Source organism: Blastomyces gilchristii (assembly GCF_000003855.2).
Source record: "Blastomyces gilchristii SLH14081 genomic scaffold supercont1.15, whole genome shotgun sequence".
NCBI classification, from domain to species: domain Eukaryota; kingdom Fungi; phylum Ascomycota; class Eurotiomycetes; order Onygenales; family Ajellomycetaceae; genus Blastomyces; species Blastomyces gilchristii.
In genome coordinates this window covers 72,610-91,890 of record NW_003101668.1, presented here as the reverse complement: position 1 = coordinate 91,890, position 19,281 = coordinate 72,610, and the positions used below count along the sequence as shown (strand labels likewise).

The window sequence follows — 19,281 nt, the reverse complement described above, 5'->3', positions numbered from 1 at the left end:
ACACACCTATTCCACAGTAGAAATAGAAGTAGCTATACGCAGTATAGTTATTTATTTAGCCAGAGATAGATAGATATATATATATCTACTACATCCTATAGTTACTAGAAACATACAATAATTATTTTCCTTTATTCTTTTTTTCCCCAGCCCGAGATCACTAGTAGCAGATTCTCCAATAACAGCGGCGATCTCCCTTCCAGTGAAGAAATCCAAGCTTTGTTAAGTTACTTTGTTACGCCAGCTCCACCAGCCGTGATCGATCCTCTCCCGCCGTTCGACTGCTGCGATCTCCGCCACTCACTCCACCCACCACCACCACTACCACCACTACCACCACTACCACCACCACCACCACCATCATCATCATCATCATCATCACCACACCATATCACCACCACCACCATCACCATCACCACCATTGCTCGTCCTCCTCTCCTCCCGCATTTTCCTCCCGCCAACGCCCACGAACTAACCCCTACAGCTCTGCAGCCTCCGTTGTCTCGAGGCCTTTCTGGTTTCCCTCCTGTTTTCTCGCTCGCTGCCTTCCCTCGATTCCTCTCCTCCCCCCAATCAATGGCCTCGCCCATTGGAGCCCGAACCTCAGCCGCCCATCCAACCACAGTCCTGAAGAACGCTGGGCTGTATCGCTGCGGCCTTGCTGTCACTGCTTGTCTGATCTAGTTCATATATTTTCCCGCTTCCTGTTAACCCGCCATCCTCTGCTATTTTTTATTTTTATTTTTTTTCATTTTTTTTGGACAAGCGCTTATGGGCATCAGCTGGCCTCACCCTGGGCTCCATTTTCTTCGTGAAATCCCCCTCTGACCAACACCCACGCCGGCCTGTCTTGTCTGTTGTTGCAAGCTGCGGTTGGAAGGGCCGTCTTCTGTGTCGGCCCAGCCAGCCAGCCGGTCTGTCAGTTAACCTACGAAACGCGCACTTCAAGAAAGCAAAGCGATCGCTGGCTCTGGCTTGGGATTGCTGTTGTGATGCTCCTACTATTCACCACTTGTGAGTTGAATGCGCTGTGTCTTTTTTTTTTTTTTTTTTTTTTTTTTTTTTTTCTATTTATTGCTCTCTTACCATACCCCACCTTGTTCACTTCGAGTTCGCATCTGTCGTGGTGGGTAGGACTGGTGAATAGGTTATTAGTTTACTAATTTGAGCTCTCCTCTAGCAGTTAAAAACCACTGAATGCTCGAACGGCCGGAGCTTTCCCAGATCCACCTGCGCTCCCCTTTCGCCGAATACAAACAAATCCCCTGCCACCCGCGCTCTCTTTCCAAGCTATTATATACACCCTTAAGCTCAGCTTACAGCGCTGAGTTTCGTCCACAATCATTGCGCTTGCGTCCGTAGCGATCTGCCATGTCCGTTGAGCTCCAAACCTCACACCGGACCCAAAACACCACCGAAGCCTCGTCGCGTGTGCCAGCCAAAAGATCCTATTCAGAATTTCTCAAGGGCGTCAATACTCGCTTCAAACACCTCTCCGACAAAGTGCTACCCGCGTCCCCATACCTCCTCAAGGTCCCCACTGAAAGACCTTTCCACTTGGGTTCCCGGTTCGTCAGTAATTGGGCTGTGGGTGATAATAGACCATTTGCGCCGGAGGAGGAACACCTTCAGTACATGACCTTTCTGCCCCACCAGGTTGAGGACACTCTACTCGTTGCTGTGGGGGGATGGTCTGATGAACGTGGAAACATCATGGAAGAAGATACGTCGAAAGTCCCAAGCATCGCCACAAGCCCGTCCGTCGATACACCAAAACAAAAGCTTCAGAGAAAAAAAATTAGTCTGAGTGACTACAAAAAGAAAGCATATGAAACTCCAAAATCACCTCCTAGAAGCGCTACCCCAGTGAATCGCAGGAATGGCACGGATCGTTTGACTCCAGCCGTAAAACCCAAGTCACCTCGAGAACCCGTGCCAACGCCCAAGGTGCCGGTGATATTACCTTCTAAAAGAAAAGCCACCACGTCTGTAACAACCGACAATTGCTCCGATAATGCTAACGGAATTTCGCAATCTAAAAGTTCCCGCGATGGAAATTCCCGATCCACACCTAGTTCCCACAAACCTCCACCATCAGCTCGAGAATCCCCGCCCCCCACTAAAAAGCCGCGACTTTCAACTACAAAGGAACCTCCCGATAATAAACCCACGAGACAAAGAAATGCGCCGCCTGTTGTTCCCGCGCTACTCTCTCCAACACTTCCCCCTACTAGCGTTACACCTAGGCTCCCTAGATTACTCTCACCCACTCTCCCACCAGATATAGAGGAAGAGCTAGCTAAGATAAAAGGCGGCGAGCTATCTATAGACAGAATTTCCAGCCCCAGGAAAGCTCCGTCACCCTCTACCATTACAGGATCGAAGCCTGAGCGGCCACTACCCAAGTCGAATAAACCAAGGCCCCATTCTAGTTCTACCTCCAGTTCAAGCGATAAAACTACCAAGGCTAGAGTATCGTCTTCATCCTCCAAGCCCCAGGACAATAGCGTCGCAAGGCCTGTCCCTTCCAATAACCAACGTTCTAGAGCTGTCGATCATACACAATCGCAAATTTCCTCGAAGCCCAAGGGAACAACCCAACTTGCCAAACCCAAACTTATTGTGAAACTAAGATACGGGAGGTCCAATCGGAAACGGATAGAAGCGTTACTCAGGTTTTCTGGTAAATATAAAAGCACACCTCATCACCAGTCATCGAAACAGAAAAGAGAACCTGAAAGTCAGCGAAAGAGTAAAACTGCCCCTTCTTCGAAATCAACAGAAGTACAGCGCGCTGAAAAGCGACCAAGGACTCCAGCCACAACGGCCTTCAAGTCTCCTTCCGTTCCGCAACAGCCGACATCAGTATCAAAGGGCCAATTTCTAACTCCAAGTAAGGATTTGAGGGCTACAACCATGCGCCGTCTAGGCTCTGGAGACGGTGATTCGAAGCTACCAGCAGGGTTGGACCGCGGAATGAACACGAGCACACCTGGAAGCGCGGAGAAAGCAACCACCAAACACTCACCTGTAACGCCGAGTGATAACCCACAAAACAAACCTCGGGATACAGCAGAATCTCGTTCATGGCAAGAAGAATCCCAGAAATATTTCAATATAGGTCGCGAATTAAAACGTTCATCCCAGAGGTACCCGGGACCGCATGCGACAGACGCCGATCATAAGCTTAGCGCGGCGATTGCAGTTGAAGCGGTCCTCTGCTTTATCCTCGCCTTCATCCTTGACGATAGGCACAGAACCTTAAACCGTCGACTGGGAGACTCATCAACCTGGTTGTCCATCGTCCCATACTGGAAAATGGTGAAAGGCAACATGGACAAGTACCCGCATCTCCACGCCCTTTGCTCCCTCCTCGGCGCTGTCTTCCACGAAATCATCCACGGCCTCGACCTCGAGCGCCTTGCGATGACCGCACTTCCAAGCGACCATAGTCCCGCTCCCACTCCAGGAAGCGATGGCAATACGGTAACTTCAGAAGAAAGCAAAAAACAGCAGCAGCATAGGGATTTTATGGATCTTAGGAAACGACTCGTCGATTCACACAGAGAGGCTAGAGCCCTTTGGCTCGAGGGGTCGCGCAAACTGTCGGAGGATGTACTGACCCACCAATACCCAGAGACGTGGTCGAAGCGGTCCATGAATTTCTCAGAAAGGGGTCGAGAGAAGGCTCTTGTGCTGGGTGAATATTCAGGAGAATATTTTTTACCTCTCGATCGTACGGCTACCCCTCTTGAGGCGATTAGGTTTGGGTGGGTGTTTCTGACCGAGTGGACCAAGAAAGAACGGGTAGAGTGGAAAGGTCAGCTTGGGTTATGAAATGTATTTGTTTGACTGTCATGATTTTTCTTTTCCTCTTTCTTTGGCATTTCTCTACTTTTTTTCAAGTTCCCTGGCTTGTTGGAACTGAAACTCACCTCTATTTACATCTTATTTCCTCGATATACCCTAGTAGCTTTGTCATGGAGAAATTTTCTTAATCACAAGTTCCCCTTCTAGAATAACTTCGCCGTCATTTATTTTCCTTTGATTGAAGTCATCGTATACCACTGGTTTACCAACCTCGTTTCGAAAACACTTTTTCTTTCCAACTTCACTGCTCCTATTTCCTCAGCCTACTGTGTTTATTAAACGAGCAACATTCTCATCTCCTCCAACGAAACCCCTTATTTCATATACTTGGTGCCCTATACTTTTTCCCTCCTTTCCTCCCCACTCCCTTTCCATACATAACCTCCTCCGCACACGCACACATCTCATTCTATTACTGTCTCAAACTCTCCATCTCTGTCTCAAATATACATTATTTATGATACCAACGAACTCGGCATATTATTTTTTTTTAGCGGGGAAAACTATTTCAGAGCGACTCCAACGCTTTTCCAATCTTTTTTTTTCCAAAATTTTTTTTCTTTTTCTGCTTATTCTTTCCTTCATTCTCCTTCTCTCTCTTCTCTTTGTGTTGTTCACCCTCTCTATTCAGTTTTTTTTTTTTTTTTTTTTTTTTGCTGTTGTTTATCCTGCTAATGGCATATATGCCACGAGCACCCCAGCTTATAGTTTTGTTTTACTTTCCCTGCATTCCTTTAAATATCCGGGGAACTAGTTCTCTTCTCTCTGTGGTGTTTGGGCGCTGGACGAAAGGAGAGTTTTTCCCCGATACTCACTGGACCGGGACCTGACTGGATTGGATTTGGATGAGTATATATGTACACAGTACCGTGCCCATCGTTTAGTGATTGGGTGGCTGGGGTGGGGTGGGGTAAACATTCATCAGATTGGATTTCTTTTGCTATTCGCAGTTATACGTTTTTTACTATTCCGATTTGGTAGGATCCAACGCATGGGCATGAGGGTTGAGAACTGGAACTGAGAAATTGTAGTATTGACTGAGGTGACATGGTTGCATGAATGGAAATTATTCGATGATCTCATAGTCGTTTTTTAGTCGTTAAAGATTAACCCGCAAGAAAGCGTGAAAACATCAATTGTCACTTGTGGTGTTGGGGAATATGTAGAAACAACGTTCGTTTTGCTCAGGATGAAGAAATAAAATCACGAAAACGTAAATAATCCTAATGGACGAAAGATACTGTGAAAAACAAATGAAAAATAAATGATATCTTCTTCTAACTAATTATAAATAAAGGCCAGGCCAACCGGGCAACTTGCACCACTCAATGCAGCCTTCAAGTTATGATAGAAAAGGGATGTTGCAATGCATGCATGCGCATAAAGCATTTTGCTGTAACCATCGCCATCCATTCATAGCAGAAACAAAAATAGATAACATAAATGCTCTGCTCGCTCTAGTCCAAAATTTTTTTTCAAATGAGATACGCTCCGAGAATCATTTCGCTAGTTGATAAATGAAAGCGCTCGCATCAAATCAATGGGAAAAGATTTATATCAAACGTCGTAATCATCCTCGCTCTCCCTACCTCTTCCGCGATTCCTCTCCCCACCAAACAACCACCCAGCTTCCCGACAATACCTCGCCTCCCTCCTCTCGCTGCCCACCTCACTAGCCCAGCAAACAACAGCTGCATCCACGACGCCAGTCAGCACGCCTTCCATCGCACCCAGGACACCCCAGCCAATAGCCCCCGCAATCAATCCCACAACATACGCGTATAAACTGCCTCGGATAGTGGAGGTTGTTCCCGTTCCTGTTCCCGTAGTAGCTAATTGCAAGCCACGAGCGGTAGATACCCACCCGCCGAAACCTAGACATAACGACATTGTGAAGCGCATAGCATGGAGGAAAAGTTTGGCGAGGCGGTATGGAAGGAGAGAAGAATTGTTGTGACCGTTGGTGTTGCCTCGTGGGTTAGAGGAGAAGGAGGTTGGGTGGAGTGAGGTGGCTGCTGTTGATGGGGCGAGGAACGTCATTTGGCTGAGGCTGCGGGCGGAAATGCCCAGGGGCAGTGAGTGGATGGCGCTGTAGGTTAGAGTTAGGGAGTTAGTGAGAGCGGCGATGGGAGTGGGAACGCAAGAGTATGCGGCTAAAGATAGAAACGACGACAACCGTCTAGGAAGGACGATTAGTGGTAGACGTATCAGTAGGGCGAGGAGTGTTGAGAGGCAGATGGTGCCGAATAATGTGCTGACGGAGTGAATTAATGCTGCCTGTACGATTTGTCGGGATGAAGGTGCTGGTACTGATAACCGGTGGAAGTACCACTGACTGACAGTTGCAGCCGTGACGGTCCTTTGGATACCTGAAATCACTCCCAGGGACCAAAGATAAATTAGGATGAAGTAGACGGCCAGCCACCAGCTTCCCGCGTTGATTATAAACATATTTTTTGTTGTGGAGATATGGCCACCAAGGAACACGCGGGTGAACATGAGGATCCATACCCATGTCCAGGAGGCGATAACAGCCAAGGTGATAAACCCAAGTGCGAGCAGCGCTGGGCTGGATGCAAGAATGCGACATGAAAACTCCAAGATGCTGATCGCTTTTTCCGTTGAAAAACGACCCTGAATGACGGAATATACCCAGACAGATGCAATTATGGCGGGTACCAAGGAACCCCAGCGCATGACTTTGTCTTGGATGCTTTGGCCATGCCAAGCCCCGCCAAAGCTAGCAATGAAAGGAAAAAGAGCAAATGTGTAGAGTATCAGAGGGACTGCTAATAAAACCAAATAGACCAAGGGGCGGACATATGAACGAAGGAACGCTAGCCACAACAAAGAAACCAGAATGGAAACCAGAGTATATATCGCTAAGAGAAAAAAAGAGGCATGAAGAGTGGAATAAATGGTATCGCCAAGGATAGGCTTACCCTCTGGTAGGGACGTGTGCAAATAAATAAGAAAAGCTGTAGCAAACATGCCCACGAGAGAGATTAAAAAGAGGTTGCCCCAAAATGCGTCATGCTGGGGAGGTTCGAAGTCCGGGTGCGTCATTGACGCCGGAACGGACGATCCCGTAGAGCTTGGAGGGCGAGGATGCTCCAGAAGGGCGCGCTTATCCGTTTCTTTGGGTAAGAAGGAGGAGCTAGTTTGGAAATGGTCCCCCGCGATGTCAGGTTGTTTTCGGAACTGTTGGACGGCTGGTGGAGAGTCATCATCAGCGAAATCATCACGCGCGCTATCTCGTTGCACGTTCACCATATCACTCCTCAGCGTATCTTCTAGGCCAACATCAACCATCCTATCTTTCCCAAGAGAGCTGGCGCCCGTGCTGCCCCTATCGTCAGCCTCATTCTCATCACTTTCGTCTAGTCGCTCGAAGGGCTTGCCTCCCAGAACAGGCGTGGCATCACTAGATCTACCGGCACGCCAGGAGCTCTTGATGCCTCCGCCTCTTCCGCGATTGCTATGGTTACTACCAGCAGCATCCATACTATTTTCAGAGTGCTTGCCATCGTCATCAACCTCGGATGACTCTTCCAGATGCCTCGAGTCGAAATGGCGTCGAGATCTCTGCAGGGCGTAGAAATCTGCAATTTCGCGTTCGTGCTCCTGCTCGTCATCTTCTTCTCTAAATTCATCAGCAGCACTGTAGAAGAGAGGAGCATGCTGTATGGAGGCCCTTGAGGAAAAGGGGAAGTGCGAGATGTGAGACGAGCTTGGTTGGTAGGGGTTGCCAATGGCGCGGTGAAGATAGGACCTGGAGGCTGGATTTCGCGAAGACCCAGAAGGCTGATTGAATCTTCTATTGTAACGGTCTGAGCCTTGTCTTTCGTTGTTATCTGGACTGAAGGCTATTCTGGACTGGGACTGGGCTAGGAATCGGGAGGCATCTAGGTTTGGCGGTTAGTGATATTATGACGTGACTAGGGATGGAAGTGTGGGGAAGGAAGCTCCATACATTCCGAAAACATCGTTAGCTAGGTTCAGTCCAGTCGCGGGCATAGAGAGTGATATATCAAAACTGGTCGTACGGCAGTATAGGAGGTATGTAGAGGAATAAAATAAGAGATGGCCCACAGGCACACGTCCAGTAGTGAGAGAGGTGAGTGTGTGTGTGTGTGTCTTATTACTGGTGGGAGTGTGGAGAGGGAAAAGAGTCGGTGAATAGAGAGCTTGACATAGAAACAGCCAGAACAACAACAACCCTAGGAGAGGCAACACGGCCCGGAGGGATTAAAGGGGATCAAAGAAGAGCATACAAAGAAGAATGAGACGGGATCATCGGCAAATAAATGAAGCTGGGGAGTTGCTGAGAAGAAGCTGAAGGAGACGAAGAATGAATGATGCCGGATCGTGATCAAGCAAAGTCACACTGCAGAGCATGACTCAGCAGGCAGCGAGCGATTAGGTCATCCGCGTGTCATGTGCTTCTGCTCTGTTCCGTTGTTTGGGCAGCATTTTTCATTTTTCATTTTTTCATTTTTTTCATTTTTTTGTACATATATTTTATATATATCTATATTGTATATTTGTATGTATATTTATCGTTTGTATATATTTATAAATATTACAGATACGGACCATTCAGCGCTCATCAAGGAGACTGAACCTTTTGGTCCCGTTTAGTCCCGTTCACTCACTAGCTGGAGCATCTTCATCATCCCCATAAACATAACTCTGCCTCACCAGAGCTCAATCTCGCAGCTCTCTCTCTCTCTCTCTCTCTCTCTCTCTCACTCTCTCTCTCACACACACGCAAAACATTACATCCTCCATACAATAAAACCTACATTCAATTCTGTTCTCTTACTCCGCCGCTACAGCTCTACATATCTCCGCTGCGCTCAAATCTAACTTGTTCTGTACGGTTTTGCAGCTACCCGGCTAATTACCTCCGGCCGCTATCCCAACAACTCACCATTTTAACCTCACCTTCGAGATAGGATAACTACCTCAACTCACAACCCAGTTGCGTTCATGTCGCAGCCATGGGATTACATCGCAAAGCTTGTCTGTATTGGTGATTCCGGCACCGGTAAATCTAGCGTGTGCTCTCCCCTTTCCCATTTTCATCTCCCCATCTCGATATCTACTCTAGATATCTACTATCGCATTCCGTCCAACTAACCCTTTCATATTCAGCTCACCATCCGACTCTGTGAAGGTCGTTTCTCCTCATCCCACGATGTAACAATTGGCGTCGAATTCGGCTCCCGCATCGTCCCCGTCGGGCCGCCAGCCTCGGATTCCCTTGGCATAGACTTTGACCTTCCCTCTTCGTTGTCTACTGACCCATCATCTCACCTCCCGATTATCCCCCCGTCCCAAACAACCACCACTACTGCCGCTACATCGACCCCCCATGATCCTACGACATTAATGAACGGAAGCGATCCCTCGAAGCGAAAACCCCCCCATCAACAGCCACAACCACCATCCGGCCTGCCCTCCCCTCCCCGCAAACTACAATCCCCACCCATCCAAAAACGCATGAAACTTTCCCTCTGGGACACTGCCGGCCAAGAAACCTACAAATCAATCACCCGCTCCTACTTCCGCGGCGCCTCCGGTGCCCTCCTAGTCTTCGACATCACACGTCCCTCCACCTTTGCCTCCCTGACGCAATGGCTGCAGGACCTGCGCCAGATCGCCGAGGAAGGGATCGTGGTCATCCTCGTTGGCAATAAGAGCGATCTTGCTGCCCCTTCTCTAGCAGGGAGTAATAGTGCTGATGATGGCGGTAAACCTCAGAAGGAAGCTATAGTTACAAGAGAGGAAGCGGAGGCATGGTGCCGAGCCAATAATATTTCGCGGTACGTGGAGACGAGTGCAAAGTCTGGAGAAGGGGTTGAGAGGGCGTTCCTGGAGGTTGCAGAGCGGATATACCGGAACATCGAGGCCGGGCGGTATGACTTGAACGACCGGCGGAGTGGTGTTAAGGGATTTGGAGCCACTGGGGGAGCGGGTGGTGCGGGGCGCGTGCAGAGGACGGTTACACTGGGCGTTAATGATGCGATGGGGCGAGGCGGCGGTGGATGTTGTTGAATTTTTTTTTTTTTTTTTTTTTTTTTTTTTTTTTTTTTTTTTTTTTTTTTTTTTTTAGTTCTGCTCCTTTTATTACCGCTCGCTGCTTTGGCCTATTTCACTTTATTGCCTTTCAAGAAACAGTTCCGGGTCAACGGGCTTGTTATACCACTACCTCTTGTTTTACCACATACGCCCCTCTGCCCCTCTGCCCCTCTGCCCCTCTGTTATATTAGTTGCGTCATATCTCTATTTAATATTGTTTTCCTTCCTTCTTTTCTTTTGCCTTTACATAATATTTCTTATAGCATAACTATATTCATGTCTAGGGTATTTTAATAGGGGGTGTGATGCTTAATTATCTTTTTCCAGGAGCAGTGTTATCCGCTGAGCCTCCCTCCGAAGAATCAAAAGACAACCAACCACCTCTTTCAACCCACTTTGTTATTAGTGCTGTATTATGATGTTCTACTTCACATTCAAGTTTGTAGGATTAGGTGAGCCCCAATTTTATTTGTATTTTTTTGAATCTCCTGTTCATGACATGGAAAATAACATTTCTTGTTGTTTGTATGACCTCTTCACAAAATGAGGCCAAGAAGATGGACAAATGATTGCAGAAGAAATATGCTCAAAAGCTCACTCAAGGAGAAGAACCAGACCAGTAGTAGAGGAGGGAGGGTGATGAGGGACCCTCATTGGAAGGGATTTCTCTACCACTGATAGGAAATTTCGTTCCCCTTTTTCAAATGGACAAAAAAAGCTCATGGTAGACTCCCCTGTTCTGTTCTACAACTGACAAAATGTGAAGAGATTCCAGATTGATAACTGTACATATATCAAATCAATACATATCACTGTCCTTCCCTGTTCATTCCCATGCACAAAGCCATACCATAGTTACCTGATCAAATATGTATTCTGTTTCACAGAGAACGCTGCCAATAACAATGGAAATAAAACAAACATGCGGAATGAAACAATGAGGGAGAAAATAAGGGAAAAAGTATTTCAAAACAAATTAAAACATTCTCTTTTCTAAAAATTATTCTTTTCCCGTTTTTTTGCGTCATTCAGAAACTGTAAAATGAAACACAACAATTAAAAGAAAGGAAAAGCAAAATAAATACCACAAATGTAGCATGATAAGATAGCAACAATACATCTTCCGTTTTCAAACACGTCTCTATCTCCCCCCTTCTCTTTCCTTCCAAAGCTCGAAAGACCTACGCAATCCGCCACGTACTCAACCAACCCAGATGCGCCCATTTCGAGCTCGAACCTTCCATCCCAAACACAATATCGCGGAAAAGTACAAATAACCCAATAACGGCTGCATAGAGAACTGTGTAAACCGCCCACTCGACCGAACGGGGCAACTTCTGCGTAAACCAATTCATACAGAAGCCCAGGGACAATATCGTGAAATACAGCGCTGGGTAATAGTGGTGCACGTAGGTCACGCGCGCCATGGCGACGAACGGGAAGTAATGCAGGAACCAGCCTATCGCCGGGTATAGGCCTGAGTGGTAGATGTGTTCCATGTCAGCGAGGCTGAGCTCGTCGTAGCCGCGCTGCCAGCGGATTAGGTACCACGCGAGGATTGCGCCGAGAAGGACTAGACTGAGGGTGCCGCCCCAGTAGACGATGGGGTTGCCGAGGAGGAAGTACTTGATGACGTTGTCGTCCCAGGAACACATGCGCAGGCCGACGTGGAGAATAGGCCATTGCCAGAATTGTGAGGCGAGCTCGTCTTGTTTGTCTGGGTCAGGGATAAGAGCGTTGTTTGAGGTCATCATTGCGACGTTGAGGTGGATGAAGTCTTGTAGGAAGGGGGATTTATAGGAACCGGGGTCACCAGGTGGTACTAGAAAGTAGGTATTAGAAATTTGATCAGCCTCTTCGAAGCAAAAACGACAGGCACGAGAGAAAAACTTACATCTTTCATTAACATGACTCTCAACATTCCAGTGAGTATATCTGTCCCGAGGGTTATTTTCCTTGATACAAGTGGTTTCAATCTGCTTGAAACCCCACTGCGGGAGATTGACAGTGCCAGCGCGAAGGTAGCAGCCAAGCACAGCGTGTCGGAGGCGAAACGAAGTCGTCAAAGTGCGAATCTTCGACCGGTCCCTAGAGGCGACGTCGCCGAGTACCTCAATGCGCCAGTGGTCTTTTTCATCTCCTACCGTCGTATTTCCATAACAAGACACTTCGTTGTGGCTTTTCGTTATCGGTGCAGATACGGTGTGCGAATGTAGGTTGCGTCCTGTTTGCGCATGAATGAGCCGGATGACATCCTTGTCGGCGACATATTTCAAGGGATCGTTCGGGTCATAATTAGGTTCCTGGCGATTCGGATAGATAAACCAGTCATTGTTGGTGTCCTTGTGGTGGTAGCAAGTTACTTGCTGCTGAGTTGATCCTTCTGGGTACGTTTGGACGTGTGAATGGAGAAGGCCGCCGCTATATCCCATATTTTTCAGCGTAACCTTTGATCCGATGGCGATTTCAAGTGGGCTATTCTTTCCAACGTTTGTGCCTTTCAGGTTGGCCTGGAATAGAGAGCTCATTTGTGCATCGCCGGGTCCTGAGTTTTCGAGGATAAGGAAGTGGACATAGAACGAGAACATGTAGACGAGCAGCGGAATAATGATCAATCCCACTACCCTAGCGGCAAGATGTTCTGCAAGCACAACCTGTTAATGGGCATATTAGTTACATTTCCGGTGATACATAAAAAAAGGCACAAGAAATAAACTGAATGGTCCAACCCCCTTACCTTGGGCATTTTGAGATCACCGAACTTGTTCCAGAGATCCTCAGCTGTATAGAGCCCGACTAGAGCAGTAACGAAGAATCCCACCCATTTAACACTGCAGACACAGCCAATGCTTAGCCCAGTCAGAAACAGCCAGGCGAACCATTCCGCCGAGAAACTTTTATTTTGCAGACGGTGGAATCGGGCCCAGCAAAGGGTAGTCGTGAAGGTAAAACATAACAACATTGAATCAAGGAGAATGAATCTGGAGATGGTCGCATAGGAATTCTCACACAGAACCATCAGAGTGATCAACCAGACAGCCGGGCGACGTAAATTTAGTTCGCGGGCGGTAAAGTAGGCTAGGGGAACGCAAACAGCTCCGAAAAAGGAGTTGAACAAACGCATGAAAGTGTAGTTAAGCTCAGGGGGGTACTTCTCTCCGGACTTGAATTCAAACGAGCCATTGTAGCCCGCAAGGTATCCCGAGAGGCCCACCAGCATTTTCCCCAGCGGCGGATGTACATCGAAATAGAACTCCCTCTTCAAGTAATGGGAGCCAAATTTGCCGAAACTATCAGGGTTTACGCGGTTAGTTAGCAGCGGGATCGACAGCAAAACCCACGTCGTAGCTCCTATCATTCCAGCGGCTACCAATCACCAATTTGGACCCTGGTACAACTTACTGAGCCTCATCCCAGGTTACGATATCTGATCTACCAATACGCCACATTCGCGTGAAGAAGGAGAACGCAGTGAATATCAGTGGAGCAATAATAAATTCCCACTCGTCCAGGACATCGATGAAGGTAGACTATGACCGGAAAAGACAAACCAGAGTTAAATTGATGGACCAAAGCTTATGGCAATTGAAGGGATGATTGTGGTCCACGCCTCAACAGAAAAGAAAGCCATGGGTATTGAAAAAATTACCTTGCGTGGTGCTTGCTTCTTTCTCTTCTCGTCAACCTCGAACGGAGTGTGTCTTTTAACCCCACTGCCATCTTTCTCCGAACCGGTGACGTTTCTTCGGCGTAGATCAGGGTTCTGAGAGGTGCCAGTGGCCGTGGCAGTCTCATGGGCCGCCATGAAGGGTGGAAGAGTAGGAGAGAATGTTGACGGGAGAGAGATAGCGGAGGAGGAGAAAGAGGGGGTGAAGGGGAGGCTTTGGATCAGGAGCCAACAGGCTTATTCGAAAAGGTCCCGAAACCGTAGGAGGTACACGATTGAGAACGCAACGAGGCTAGTTAAAAGTAAAGATGGACAAGAGCAATATCCATCAGATGGATTCAGCGTAGCGTGATAGAAATGAAATTATCCGGTCGAACAGCTCCCTCTCGCAATAAGCATCCGAGAACGAAATCGAGTTCTTTGAAGGGCAGGCGGGCGGAAGTATGAGCGAATGTAACCCGTTGTTTTCCAAATGAAATGGTTTAAAAAATAAAAAGAAGAAGCTAACCCGACGATAAGGAATGAAGGAATAAACTACTGTACAAGGAAACGGCGAGGAAAACGGGGGCTTTGGAGATAGGGCAGGCCAATTGAGCAAGGATATGGGTTTAATTTGTTTCGCCCAGCACAAGGACGGGCGACAGGGGAGGAGGAGAAATAAAGAGAAAAAAAATCTGGAGAAGAAATAAATGAGAAGAGGTATATAGAAGAAGAGCAGAAAGTAAAAGAAATGGAGAAGAGAGAGAAAAAAGAGACGATTGTTGTTCGCCAACCAGGAGGAGTGAGAAAAAGAGGATGGATGATGAAGCCGAAACAAGCATCGTTGGTCTTTTGGGATTTGGGCTTGTTTCGGAGGCTGTACTGTACGGTTTGTACCGCGGCTGTATTGCGGCCTGCTCCGCGGGTGTGTTTGCACCGTAGTTGGCCTGTGCTGGGCGCGGTATTACGCTTACATCGCCATGTGTTACGTGCCAAGGCGGGTGCATGGGATATTATCAGGTGATCAGGTATGTGCGGTGGTTCTCGAAGCCGAGTAGAAGAAAAAGATGATGCTGATGATGATGCTCGGTGGTGATCTATCTATATATATCCAAGGATCTGTGTATCTCAGAAGAACAAGGTGTTCAAATACGTGACGTTGCAGATCAGTTTCGATTATTGTTTGCAAACGTTTCCGGTCCCTCAAACAAGTATATATATATATGGAGTTTAATGTAACAGGTTTGAAAGCCATAGCTAGCGAGTATCAAACCCTGGATCCAACCAGCCCCTATTTAACAATAATAAATGTGTCTTAAAATAATAATAAGTTAATAATAGTAATAATAAATAATAAAATAATAAAATAAAATAAAATTACCCAACACAGATTTGACCATCTAAAACTAATAATAAAATGTAAAATGCAATAAGAAAACAAGAAAAAGGATTAACAGTTTATGTTGCACTCTCATGTACATGTACATGAACCGGCTATGTGTAGCGTCTACTCTCCGCTTTCTCCCTCTCTCCCCTGACCTAGCCAGCCAGCCAGACGGACAGATAAGATGAAAATATGAAAATGAAGAATGAGGAAATATTACAGCAAATATATAATAAAGTTCGCACATGTATCATGTAACCAGATGTTCAAAATAAACTTGTAGGAAAAAGTGGAGAATTGAATGCCCAGCGTGTATGTCACCGGGACGAAAAAGAAAAGCCGAGGGAAAAAATAATGTAAATGGGAAATATGAAAGAAAGAAATAATAGGGAGGAGAAAAAGGCGTCTACATTGGTGTGTGTGTGGGGGGTGTTCCTGGCTCCCACCGGGCGCAAAGGGTGGACCAGGAAATTTCAGGAAGGAGAATAGACTGTATAAAACTTCAGAGGTCTAGAAAAGCTGAATAAGAAATGATCCCAATCAAGTGTAACCGATGCGGGGTAGTATCAAAGGAAAAACACACCGAAGAAAAAAAAACATTGTAGTACCACCCTGGGTCTAGAAAATGAGCTCGCTGGAGAAGCGTTAGCGGGTGTGATGAAGGATGTACGCTCCCTGCTCCACCTCCCCTACCGCAATCAGCCAAAATTGCCCTCCTTCCTTCACGTTGCAAACACAACATTTATGTATTTTTGATCTTTTGTCTCTTTTGAAAGTATGATCACTCTAACTCTCTTCATCCTGGTCAAGCCGACTATATCGTCCCTGATCACCGTTGTTGCCGGAGTTTCTCCCCCGCCCAATCATGCTAGCTAACCACGAGCCAATTCCTTCGCGGCGGTCAGATCGTTCTACCGTGCCAGTGCTGGGTCGATCAGACTTATTATTTTTATAATTATTGTTACTTGACTCGGGTGGGTTAATGTCAAGTCCTGGGATCGCATGTTCGGCCCCGGGATAGCCCTCAGGAGACCTTCGAATATCAAGAGACGGCACCGGTGATCCGATGCCCATGAGAGCGTCGCGTTCTGCGGGCGTGGCTGGTGTTGGAGCAGCAGTTCCATCGCCAAAGATCGCATCCATGTCTTCAAGGCGGATTCCACTGGTTTCGGGGTAGACGAAATACACTGCGAAATGAGGGAGTTAGTACGGAAAAGTAGCGGAGTAAGGATTGGTTGGTATTCGGGTTACCTAGAACAAAACTGCATGCGCAGAAGAAAGCATGCATCAAATAAAGACGCCATTTTATCGTTTCCTGCAGGACTGGGGTTATTTCCCCGACCAGCCAATTGAACGCCCAGTTGGAAGCAGTACTCAAACTCGCACCTTTTGCTCGAATGCTGAGTGGTAAAATTTCCGGTGGATACAACCATGGGATGGGGCCCCACGAAGCACCGAACGCGGCGTTGTAAACCATGACGGAAACAACGGTGAGGACTGGGGTTAATTTAATATCAAGGTAGAGCCAGTAGGAGATAAAGGATAGTGATATAATCATCGCCACGGCGCCGGAAAGCAGAATTGGACGTCGACCCCAGCGGTCTACAAGGTACCAAGGTGGGATCGTCGAAGCCAGGTAGGATAGCGAGTTAATGCCGGTCATAAGGATTGCCTTACGTCCCATCATGCCAGCGGATTCGAAGACCAACGGGGCATAATAGGAAATAACATTGATGCCGTTGAGCTGAGCAAATGCTTGGGCAGACATGGCAATGAAAACTCTTTTGCGGTAGCGGCGAAACATGTCTGCATATGTCCGTTCGCCCTCCTGTCTCTGAATCAAGACTCCCATTTTGATATCACGGTATTCTTGACGGGCTTTCTCATTGTGAAGGTCACCTCCACCGTACAGGTTGGCAATGACGACCATGCCTTCTTCATCGCGATCTGTATCTAGCAGCCATCTATATTTTCTACGATGTCAGCAAACTGATATTGTACGGACATATAGCAAGTTCAGGAACTTACCGAGGAGATTCGCAGATAATAAGACTACCAAAACCCAGAAGAGCACCCATAAAGCATTGTAACGAAAGAGGTAACCGCCAAGCCCAGTTGTTTGGGATAAAGCTGCAGAAGTAGTCTACCCAAACGCTGGCTGCATAACCACAAATGTTTCCAGTAAACTCGATACAAGCCAACTTGCCTCGATTATGGGGAGGCGATATTTCAGACTGATAAACAGGGACGATAGTAGATAAGGCACCCACGCCCAAACCGGCGATGATACGACCAAGGAGCATCATAGGAATGCCCGTAGCGCAAGTCTGGAAAGCACCCCCAATGAAAAACACCATGGACCCGTAGAGAATGGTGCGCGTTCTGCCGATGATATCGCCAATCTTTCCAACGATAAGAGAGGAAATGAACGCTCCGATCTCCAGAATGGCAACCATGGTACCGATCTCCGCCATAGTCGGTTGGTTGAAATAGTCTTTGAAATCGGCACCCCTAAAACGAACTGTGAGATTCTAGGGATTTCGATGCATGTGTATATATGCATAGATGAAGCGGTGTACATACGTGATAATTCCTGACATAACTCCTTGATCATATCCAAAAAGGAAAACACCCAATGACACAAAAACACTCGTTAAATATCTGTGGGAGAGGAATCAAATGTCAGTAATCTAATTGTCCTGATAGATATATGCCCATGTAGAGATACATAGGGAGGGGAAGGTCCATACAGTAATGGTTTGCCCACCAGGCCATTGCTCCTGGCCTTTCGCGGGGCCCCAGGGGACATGATAACGGCTAATATTCTTTCCACTCTCGAGATAGTTCGAGGAGCTGGGGTTGGGATACGGATCTCCTTGAAGAGGCCACTATCACTGTTACCGTTGCCGTGGCCTTCGTGGTGGTGGTGGTGGTGGTCGTCGTGGTGATGGTGATGGTGGGTTCCGTGAGGGTGCTCTTCAGTTGGGTAGTGCACCCGTTTTGAACGCTTCCCGCGAGAGCGAAAGCCGCTTCGCCCAAAGGCGGAATGTTCAAGCGAATGACGGAGATGGATCTGAAGAGGGTCTTCTTCGTTGGCTAGTTGTTCAGCGAGGTCGCCAGTGTCTGACCAAACCGAGAAGTCGGAGTCTGAATCGGAAGGCGGAAGAGAGGAAGAAGAAAGCCGCCGGTTGCCCTCTTTCTCGCGTGAAAAGTCTAACAGTGCGGAAGGTGGATCAGGCGAGGGCCGGGATTGAGGAGAAAGGGACCGGAGGGGGATAGCGGTGGGAGGCTTGGGGGGTGTTGAGGAAGAAATGGTGGCGGTGGGAGGTGAGGGCTGGCGGGAGCAGCCCTACGGAGGAAATCGTAGAAAGGGGAGGGGAGAGAGTAGGAAGAGGAGTGGGATGGAGGAGTCGGGTGGGTGAGGTGTGATCGGTCTCTCTCCAACGGGTTGGCTGGTTGGGGTGTGATCAAGATCAGGAGGAGTGGTTCTGTAGCAGACGAGACGGGAGAATGGGGACGGGCTGCGTTGGTGGTTACGGGGTCAGCCAAGGAGGAGATGGGAAGCCTGACATCTGACGAGAAAGAAAGGACAGACGGGGCATCGAAAGATCCGGGGTTGTCGGTGGATTGGCTGGCTGTTGATTTGTTGCGGAACCTGAGATGCGTGGTTAGTCCGGGTGTAGTGGAAGTTGTTGGTAGCTGGTTGGCCGCTGTATGGACGGGTGGCAACAACGCTGGAATAATGATGATGATAGAATATTGATGCCGGTTGTCTCTGTTGTTTCTGCTGGCTCTGCTGTATCTGCTGGTGTCTTGTTTCTCGTTTCTCCCAGACTAGGAATAAGATAGGATAGTCGAGTAGTTATTGTTGGAGGTATTACAATCAGCCCCAGACGGTGGACACTTCCCGCTAACTTCCTGGCGTACCGTAAGTGGTCAGTACACGTGGTCTTTGTCTCTTTACAGCAAAAAATGGCAGCAGTGGTACCTGGCTACATGTATCTCGATATTTTTCTTGCACAAGTGGTTCTGGTTGCGGATGACGAAGTTTCCGTATTCTGCGTTATGTAAGTGACGTCTTGTAACTTTAACCAGGAAAAAAAAGGGGTTGGGAGCTTTTCAGTTATACAGTCCAAGACAAGGGCAAAACTGATCAAAGTTGATCAAAATTGAGTGTGCTTTTGCTTCTTCTGAGAGAACCAAATCAATCAAATCCAACGCTCTCCTTGTCCTACTGCTGCTGACCGCAACACTCTGATAGGAGTAGAAAGCAAAGCCAAGACCGATTCAAAGGCAC

The 19,281-nt window shown here is 47.6% G+C and overlaps 6 protein-coding genes across 7 annotated transcripts; 2 read left to right on the top strand and 4 right to left on the bottom strand.

The window, feature by feature from the left end:
- Nucleotides 1-78: 78 nt before the first annotated feature.
- Nucleotides 79-854, bottom strand: BDBG_06028 (uncharacterized protein). The gene is made up of 2 exons (XM_002622802.2): nt 793-854; nt 79-680 (listed from the first exon to the last, which is right to left on the bottom strand). Exons 1-2 carry the CDS (start codon nt 802-804, stop codon nt 228-230), a joined length of 465 nt encoding a protein of 154 aa, XP_002622848.2. The 5' UTR covers nt 805-854; the 3' UTR covers nt 79-227.
- Nucleotides 146-5,172, top strand: BDBG_06027 (uncharacterized protein). The gene is made up of 2 exons (XM_002622801.2): nt 146-1,014; nt 1,184-5,172. Exon 2 carries the CDS (start codon nt 1,372-1,374, stop codon nt 3,835-3,837), a length of 2,466 nt encoding a protein of 821 aa, XP_002622847.1. The 5' UTR covers nt 146-1,014; nt 1,184-1,371; the 3' UTR covers nt 3,838-5,172.
- On the bottom strand, nt 4,883-8,371 carry BDBG_06026 (uncharacterized protein). The gene is made up of 2 exons (XM_031722422.1): nt 7,844-8,371; nt 4,883-7,775 (listed from the first exon to the last, which is right to left on the bottom strand). Exons 1-2 carry the CDS (start codon nt 7,854-7,856, stop codon nt 5,428-5,430), a joined length of 2,361 nt encoding a protein of 786 aa, XP_031579648.1. The 5' UTR covers nt 7,857-8,371; the 3' UTR covers nt 4,883-5,427.
- A 23-nt stretch (nt 8,372-8,394) lies between these two features.
- BDBG_06025 (RAB2 protein) lies at nt 8,395-10,474 on the top strand. Its single transcript, XM_002622799.2, has 2 exons — nt 8,395-8,931; nt 9,028-10,474. Exons 1-2 carry the CDS (start codon nt 8,863-8,865, stop codon nt 9,928-9,930), a joined length of 972 nt encoding a protein of 323 aa, XP_002622845.1. The 5' UTR covers nt 8,395-8,862; the 3' UTR covers nt 9,931-10,474.
- On the bottom strand, nt 9,997-14,850 carry BDBG_06024. Of its 2 annotated transcripts, XM_031722421.1 has the most exons (6): nt 14,130-14,850; nt 13,604-14,039; nt 13,357-13,484; nt 12,692-13,244; nt 11,849-12,608; nt 10,401-11,776 (listed from the first exon to the last, which is right to left on the bottom strand). In XM_031722421.1, the coding sequence occupies exons 2-6, from the start codon at nt 13,757-13,759 to the stop codon at nt 11,136-11,138; spliced, it is 2,238 nt and encodes a 745-aa protein (XP_031579647.1). In that variant the 5' UTR covers nt 13,760-14,039; nt 14,130-14,850; the 3' UTR covers nt 10,401-11,135. The 2 variants fall into 2 exon arrangements, with proteins under 2 accessions (XP_002622844.1, XP_031579647.1); XM_002622798.2 differs by having other exon boundaries at nt 9,997-11,776; nt 13,604-14,850.
- Nucleotides 14,851-14,909: 59 nt separating this feature from the next.
- Nucleotides 14,910-19,281, bottom strand: BDBG_06023 (MFS monosaccharide transporter). Its single transcript, XM_031722420.1, has 6 exons — nt 18,973-19,281; nt 17,735-18,902; nt 17,568-17,645; nt 17,013-17,495; nt 16,236-16,948; nt 14,910-16,171 (listed from the first exon to the last, which is right to left on the bottom strand). Exons 2-6 carry the CDS (start codon nt 17,791-17,793, stop codon nt 15,771-15,773), a joined length of 1,734 nt encoding a protein of 577 aa, XP_031579646.1. The 5' UTR covers nt 17,794-18,902; nt 18,973-19,281; the 3' UTR covers nt 14,910-15,770.

Excerpts from the sequence above, each read along its gene's own strand:
- BDBG_06027 (XM_002622801.2), top strand. The coding sequence starts at position 1,372 with ATGTCCGTTGAGCTCCAAACCTCACACCGGACCCAAAACACCACCGAA.
- BDBG_06025 (XM_002622799.2), top strand. The coding sequence starts at position 8,863 with ATGTCGCAGCCATGGGATTACATCGCAAAGCTTGTCTGTATTGGTGAT. Across the intron at positions 8,932-9,027 it reads CCGGCACCGGTAAATCTAGC|CTCACCATCCGACTCTGTGA; the intron begins GTGTGCTCTCCC and ends TTTCATATTCAG.
- BDBG_06024 (XM_002622798.2), bottom strand. The coding sequence starts at position 13,759 with ATGGCGGCCCATGAGACTGCCACGGCCACTGGCACCTCTCAGAACCCT. Across the intron at positions 13,485-13,603 it reads AGAAGCAAGCACCACGCAAG|TCTACCTTCATCGATGTCCT; the intron begins GTAATTTTTTCA and ends TTCCGGTCATAG. Across the intron at positions 13,245-13,356 it reads GTAACCTGGGATGAGGCTCA|TTTCGGCAAATTTGGCTCCC; the intron begins GTAAGTTGTACC and ends AAACCCTGATAG.
- BDBG_06023 (XM_031722420.1), bottom strand. The coding sequence starts at position 17,793 with ATGTCCCCTGGGGCCCCGCGAAAGGCCAGGAGCAATGGCCTGGTGGGC. Across the intron at positions 17,646-17,734 it reads CTGGTGGGCAAACCATTACT|ATATTTAACGAGTGTTTTTG; the intron begins GTATGGACCTTC and ends CCTCTCCCACAG. Across the intron at positions 17,496-17,567 it reads GTTATGTCAGGAATTATCAC|GGGTGCCGATTTCAAAGACT; the intron begins GTATGTACACCG and ends AGTTCGTTTTAG.